The 7,253-nt window shown below is 44.5% G+C and overlaps 1 protein-coding gene across 5 annotated transcripts in view; it reads left to right on the top strand.

Moving 5' to 3' along the window:
* The first annotated feature begins 2,087 nt into the window (after positions 1-2,087).
* Positions 2,088-7,253, top strand: part of MYSM1 (Myb like, SWIRM and MPN domains 1) — a 44,243-nt gene continuing 39,077 nt past the window's right edge. For all 5 annotated transcript variants that reach the window (XM_075556819.1, XM_075556836.1, XM_075556806.1 and 2 more), the window contains exon 1: positions 2,088-2,192. In XM_075556819.1, coding sequence (XP_075412934.1) covers positions 2,128-2,192 — 65 coding nt within the window. In that variant the 5' untranslated portion in view covers positions 2,088-2,127. The remainder of the gene's footprint in view (positions 2,193-7,253) is intronic.

Genomic DNA, 7,253 nt, shown 5'->3' with positions numbered 1-7,253 from the left:
TTCATAATAGTATAAGTCAGCTAGAAGAACAAGGTGCAATAAATCGTGCTGATATCATGAATCACGTTAAAAAGTTCTATAGTAACTGCATAGATTCTTTAGACAGTACATTAGACAGTACATTATTTAGACAGTACATTATTTAGACAGTACATTACAATGATATTGAACATTTTCACTGGGTTACATTAAAACAAGAACTTAATTGGATTGATGTGCAAAAATCATTCAATCATATTATTCAAAATTTCCTATATAGCAATATTTCCAAAAATCATCTCTTTAATGAGGTATCATTATTAAAAAATATATTGATAAGGAAAAGGTTAAATCTTGGGCATCAGCAAAAATCACAATAGGGAATAAAATGGTTAAAAATATTTCATCATTTTGAAACAAACCATGTTCCATACAATAATACACTAAAAATTGTGGAGTACGTGCTGTCCTTACCAGGAACTAATGCTGCGACTGAATACGTGTTTCTACGATAATTAAAGTGTGGACATCAGGAAAATCACAATTAAATGTTGAGACTTTGAAAGCCATTTTATGTGTGAAATATAATTTAACAAATTCTTGTGAAAATTTCATGACCTTTTAATAATACTTTTGCGTTCTATGATAATTTTTGTTGCTCCATATATAGACCAAATTTTTAATCAAGAACACGCCCCACCCACCCCACACTCCCACGTCAATGGTGTCCCGCTTCACCAATGTTCAAATCTGGTCCCCTTATGCTAAACACAAGCTTGGCCTTTCAAAAACACCAGCTGTGGGGCAATAGGGATCTGGAAACACAGGGAATCTAGGACTGACAAACCCCTCAACACCAGCGGTGGTAGTGGCGACACCAGGAGGGAAGGGCATGTAGAAAGGGAGAACCGATCTTGGAGATCTATGAGTAACCTCCTCTCTGGGAGATGGGCAATGGGAAGGTGGGTGAGGGAAGACGCCGGGCAGTGTAAGATAAGATAAAATAATTATAAACTATTAAGGGACCGGGGGAGGGGGGGAGCGGGGAGGGAGGGGGACGGGGGGGGGGGAAAAATAAGGAAAATGAACTGATTCCAGGAACCCAAGTGGAAGGCGAACTTTGAGAATGACGAGGACAACGAATGTATAAGGGCGCTTTACTCAATTGATGTATGTATGGATTGTGATAAGAGTTGTATGAGCCCCAATAAAAAGATTTATTAAATTAAAAAATTAATTACATGAAAAACAATTAGTATTGGGTGGAGAGCAAAGTTTTGAGAATGATGAGGACAACGAATGTACAAATGTGCTTTACACAATTGATGTATGTATGGATTGTGGTAAGAGTTGTATGAGCCCCAATAAAAATATTTATTAATTTGAAAAAAAGAAAATAATGGTGGTAACATATGTACAAATATGCTTGATACAATTGATGTATGGATTGTTTTAAGAGCTGTAAGAGCCGCCAATAAAAGGACTTTTTTTAAAGGGGGGGATAAGAATTACTTTTATAACGAGACAGCAACCCACAAGTGCATGATAGGAGAGGATGGCAGGAAAAGAGCATCTAAGGACAATGAGGACAAGAAGAAAATGTTCTGAAATTGATTGTGTGATGGTTGCCCAAATCTTAGTATAATTAAACAATTGAATTCTAAAAAAACAAACAAACAAAACACCAGCTACTGTGCTGGGGAAACGATGGGGCTATCTGCTGCTGGAACAATTTCCAGCCTCAGAAACCCCCAGGGCAGCTTCAGCCCGGTGGAAAGGGTCAGTGAGGGAAGAGACCAGGGGCAGTGAGTTTTTGTTCTGAACAGTTGCCAACTTCCTAGTTTCCGAGTGTGGTCTGACTTCTCAGCCGTCTAAAACGATACTTGCTATGATCACCACTTTACAAATAAGACCAGTAGAATCTGTGCAAAATACCTCCGGGGAAGTTCCCAAAAGCCCACGCACCTGCTCCAGGCTATTTACAAAAGGCAGCCAGCGAACCCTAACTTCGTTCCCCCAAGCCCCGCCCCCTGCCTGGGCGGGGCTGGACCCGGCTTCCCCTCCTTCCCGCGACGCTTCCTGCCCCGCCCCCAGCTCGCCTCCTCTCGCGAGATCTTTACGGAGGACGGGACCGGGTCTGGCCGCATCATGGCGGCGGAGGAGGCGGATGTGGATATCGAAGGGGATGTAATGGTGGCCGCAGCACAGTCAGGGTGAGGCAAAGGGCGCGGGGTTCGGCGGCGGCGGAGAGGGCGCGGGTGTAAGGAGGTAGCCCCTGCGGGGGCTGCCAGGACGGGACATCCGGAGACCATCCGCTAGGCCGCCCGCCCCGCCTGCCGCTTGTGCCGAGCCCGGCGGGCGGGTGCTCGGCGCTGGTTCCCGCCTGGGCTGCGGCGAGGGCGCCGCTCTCGCGGGCGCAGTGCACACGTGTCAGCAATTCCGGTCCTCCTTTCCTCTCCTCCCGTTATTTCCCTAACCCCGCACCCGACAATAACTGGAACTGGGTGACTGCCGCAGTTTGCAAACCGGGAGTTAAACCCTTGTTTTGTCATTGGCAAGTCGTGGTGACCTTGGGCAACTCGCGTGGTTTCCTCTCTTCGGGCCACGGGTTCTTTTTCGACAGGAGGAATCCACCCCCCGCCAACCCGAACCGAAATGCCACTGCTGCCATCGAGTTGCTGGGACTCAGTTGCGGGGAAACTTCCTGACCGGAAGGCGGCTTGACGTAAAGGCGTTAGAGTCGCACTGCTATTTGTTTTCTGTATTTGCTGGCGCTACCACCGGAGCAGCCGTGGTGGTGTAGTGGTTAAGCCTTGGGCTGCCATCCGCTTGGTGGGTAGTTTGAAACCACCAACAGTTCCGCGGGAGAAAGACTGGGCTTTCTTCTTCCGTGAACAGGAACGGGCTCGCTGAGTCAACTTTGACTCCAGCTAGTGAGTTTGAGTTTGTATTTGACCCCTTAATAGTGGTGTCACTTTGGGCAAGAAATTTAATGAGCCTGAACCTCCGAGCGTTGAGGTGTAAAATGAGATTGTGGGAAGATCAAATGAAATATTTATGGGACATGCTCTCTGGCATATGGTGCCCCCTGCTATCTAGTAGATTCTGACTGTAGGACAGAGTAGTACTGTGCCACAGGGTTTCTTATGTCTCCTGCAGAGCAGCTGGTGAGTTTGGACGCTTGTAGTTACACCTCAACGCTTGCAACCAGAGCTCCTTGGAGATGTAGGATTCTCTATAAACGAGCTCTTCCACCATACTGGTTTCGAGGAGAATGCTCTTACAGGTTTCTTTGCCTCCCCGCCTTCAGTGATGGTACTCTGAAGGCCCGGTGAAGCATCTCTGAATACAGAAGTCCTGCAGAACAGGACTGTTGGGGTCATAGAAAGCAGCCCCAGCTTGGAAGATCTGCTCCTTTAGTTTCTTGCTTCCCAAGTAAGGAAGTCAGTATGTACCACTTTTTGAATAAGGAAATCAATATGAGTCTTTTTCAAGTGTTAACCCACGGCCTCCAATTAGTAAAGGGAAGGGACCTAAATTGGGCAGGAATCCAAGACCTGAGTTGTAAATTCAGCTGGCCATATTGTATATGCTGTGCACATCTTTATTAGTCTTAGGTTGAACTATGTGAAATTGTCATTTTGGACCCTTTTCTCCCTTTTCTTGAAGAGTTATTTCACATACTTTAACCTTATATCAGGGCCTCTTTGAATCGAGAATGCCAACTCTGCCCATGAAAGGATATAGAAGCACTATATAACGAGGGTAATTAAACCCATATGGTCATTTTCTCCAGTCTTTATGGAAACAGCCAAAAGCCTTGCAGATGAGTAGGGAGCCTGTAGTGGGAAGCTTATTCCCTTTGCGGTCCATCCAGTAGATTTTTGACTCATAGCAACTCTTTGGGGACAGAGTAGAGCAGAACTGCAGCTTAGGGATTCTGAGGCTGTCAACCTTTGAGAACGTACAACTTCGTCTCCTCCTGCTGAGTGGCTGGTGGGTTTGAACTTAGACTCACAGCCCAATGCTTAACCCACAGTGCCCCAAGGTTCCTTTTAGTAATAATAGTTGTTCACATATGTGCCATGTTTAAAGCCTGGCCAAATGCTTACACAACACATGTTTGACTTGATTTACTTTTCACATGTCCATGAGATATTTTATATTTTATCCGTGGCCCAGAAAGAAGTAAGTGGCATGGTTAACATTGAATATTATCCAGGAGCACTGGTTCTGCTGCTCTTCCACTACTCACCCCCTCGTTCTTTAAGCTATTTTCAGTTCCCCTTCTGCCTTCCTTGGGTTTTAGGTCTGCTGCCAGAATTTAGGGGTACTCCTGGAAGGAGTTCGGCTGTTGCTGTTGCGTAAGCCATGAACAGCTGAGTACAAGGTTGACAGTTCAAGGCCACCAACCAGAAAGATGAAGTTATCTGCTCCCGTAATGATTTGCCGCCTCAGTAACCCTATGTAGGGCTGCTATGACTGACTGGCTGTGTGCGAGCACCTGTGGTCATTTGATTCTCCTACAAGCAGGGTTACAGAGCGTTGGTTCTAGGTCGATGGGTCTGAGCCAGTGCCTTACCCAGCCTCTGGGAGCATCATTAACATGATATCCTGGTGCTTCTGCGGGTTGGGGCTCTGATCCTGTGAAAATCAGCATCAGCGTATCTCTTAAAGTAAGCAGGTTATTTTGAACACCTGTTGAATTTTTTTTAATTGCCATTTTTGGCTTCCTTTGACCTCTCCTGTCATTCCTTTTAGTCTCTTCAGGGCTATCACTCCTGAGTGAAAGCCTACCATTTCTGCCTGCTAGGTTTCACTGGATGAAATTTTACAATGTTCAGCCACTTTGGAACTATACAAATGGCAGTTCCACACGTTCAGTCTAATATATGATGGTGCTTCCCAAATCTATTCCCCAACCCAGATTTCTCTCCTGAGACTCCAATCTTTTTATCCTTATCTAACTCTGAATTTTCCATCCTTGGATATTCCTCTGGCTCCTCAGTCTTTGTTCATACTGAATTCCTCCCCATTAAACCTGCCTCTCCAGTATTCCCAAGTTCAATAAATAGTACTATGATCCACCCATTCATTGAAGGCATAGATAGACTTAAACTTGATTCCTTGCCCCTCCTTACATGCCCTCCACGTTTTACGCCCCCTTCACTCTCAGTCTTAAGTGCCTGTTGAGTGTATATTAAGTAACTTTTCATGTGTATTCCCTTCTGATTCTCACTGCTTGTTTCCTAGGTATGTTACTGTAGAGAGCAATAATTATACACTCAGCTTTTAACTGAAAGGTGGACCACTTAGACCCATTAGTCACTGTTGGAGAAGAGCCCTGGCGATCTGCTCTTATAAAAAGTACAGCCTAAGACCCCCTGGGGTGCTTCTACTGTGTCATAGCGGGAGATACAATGGAACTAAGGCACACAGCTATAGGTTACTGTCAGCTCCTCCTCCAGCATGTTTATAATCACTTTTTAAGACAATAGTGATTCCTTTATGAATATATCATTTAAAACCCATTTTATTTATTTCCATCAACATCACCCTTCAGGTTAGTTTTCTTTCTTTTTTTAATTAAATAACTTTTATTGGAGGTTCTTACATCTCTTATCATAATCCATACATTGATCCAGTGTGTCAAGCACATTTACACATACGCTGCCATCATAATTTTCAAAGCATTCTCTTCCGCTTGAGTGCCTGATATCAGCTCCCCATTTCCTCCCCCTGCCACTCTCCCTCATGAACCTTAATAAGTTATAGATGATCATTTTCATATCTTACTTTATCCTCCATCACCCCTCACCCACTTTTCTGTTGTTTGTCCCCCTGAGGGGTTTATAGGTTGATCCTTGTGATCAATTCCCCCTTTCTCCACGCACCCTCCCCTAATCCTCCTGCTATCTCTACTCTCATTGTTGGCTATGAGGGATTTATCTATCCTGGATTCCCTGTGCTGCGGGATCTTATCTGCAGCAGTGTACATGTTCTTGTCTAGTCTGATTTGTAAGGTAGAATTGAGGTCATGTTAGTGGGGTGAAGGAAGCACCAGAGAACTAGAGAAAGTTGTGTTTTTCATCAGTGCTATACTGCACCCCGACTGGCTCATTTCTTTCCTGTGCGCCCTCTGTGAGGGGATGTCCAATTGTAGAGATGGGCATTGGCTTTCCCACCACCACCCCATTCACCTGGGGTATGCTTTTGTTCTGGGTCTTAGATGCCTGGTACCTGATCCCATCGACACCTCATGAGCACGCCGGCTGGTGTGTAATCACTTTCTCTTAATCGCTCCTGATCTTTCTGTCTCACTTCTTTCCTAAAGCTAGAGTAGTCCTCATCACACCCAAATCTGATCATGCCACTCCTTTTTTCATCTCATTGGTTTTACAGTAAAATCCTCATTCCTTTGCTCATAGATGTATATGATGCATGTTTACCTCTAGTTGATTCAACAAATGTTAAAAAAGTACTTTTGATATGCCAAGTCTTGACTATATGTTATCAAAGTCATATAGTTGTCATTCTTCTTTATGAGACAGACAATAAACATTTTATGTGTTTGTATACTGGATGTTTTTTATACATGTCTGTTTACACAGACGGGAGCTTCAAGAAAGATGGAAAAAATTAACATTTCTTAATCCATTTTTCTATGAACATTTTTAAGCCGTGTGTGTGTGTGTGTTCACATACAGGATCTTTATGTGTATGTTATATAAGAAGCCCTGGTGTGCAGCAGTTAAGAACTTGACTGCTAAAATAGGTACATAAGCAAATGTGGTGATGGTGCCCAGTTACTAAAAGATTTAGCATCTGTGTCAACAGGATAAGGTAGCAGGCATCAGAAGATGCCAAACAAACAAATACATCGATGCAAATGATGGGGGTTGGAGTAGAGACCCATATCTGGAGATGTTTGAGCATTCCCTCACAGAGGGGCCACAAGGAAAGAACAAGACAGCCAGGGTGCAGCACAGCACCAATGAAACACAACATTCCTAAAAAAGAAACACAACATTCCTTTAGTTCTTTTCCTTTTTTTAGGGGTCACTGATGTTTATTTTGCAAACAAAACCACTGGGAATGTTGCCTGTTGACACCTCGGGATGACACTGGGACACTTGGTGGGAAGCTCTCAAGAAGGGCAAGGAGTTGACTCACAGGGTCACAAAGCTGGGGTTCTCACAGGTGTCAGCTGGTCTGGCTTGGCTGCAGGGCAGCTCTAGTGAAGCAGAGAGAACGCCAACAAGCTCAGGGAGGGG

The sequence above is a fragment of the Tenrec ecaudatus genome, chromosome 1 (genome assembly GCF_050624435.1).
Source record: "Tenrec ecaudatus isolate mTenEca1 chromosome 1, mTenEca1.hap1, whole genome shotgun sequence".
In the NCBI taxonomy this organism is placed as follows: Eukaryota; Metazoa; Chordata; class Mammalia; order Afrosoricida; family Tenrecidae; genus Tenrec; species Tenrec ecaudatus.
Note: the sequence above shows the minus strand (reverse complement) of the source record. Positions and strands in the feature narration are given on the sequence as shown.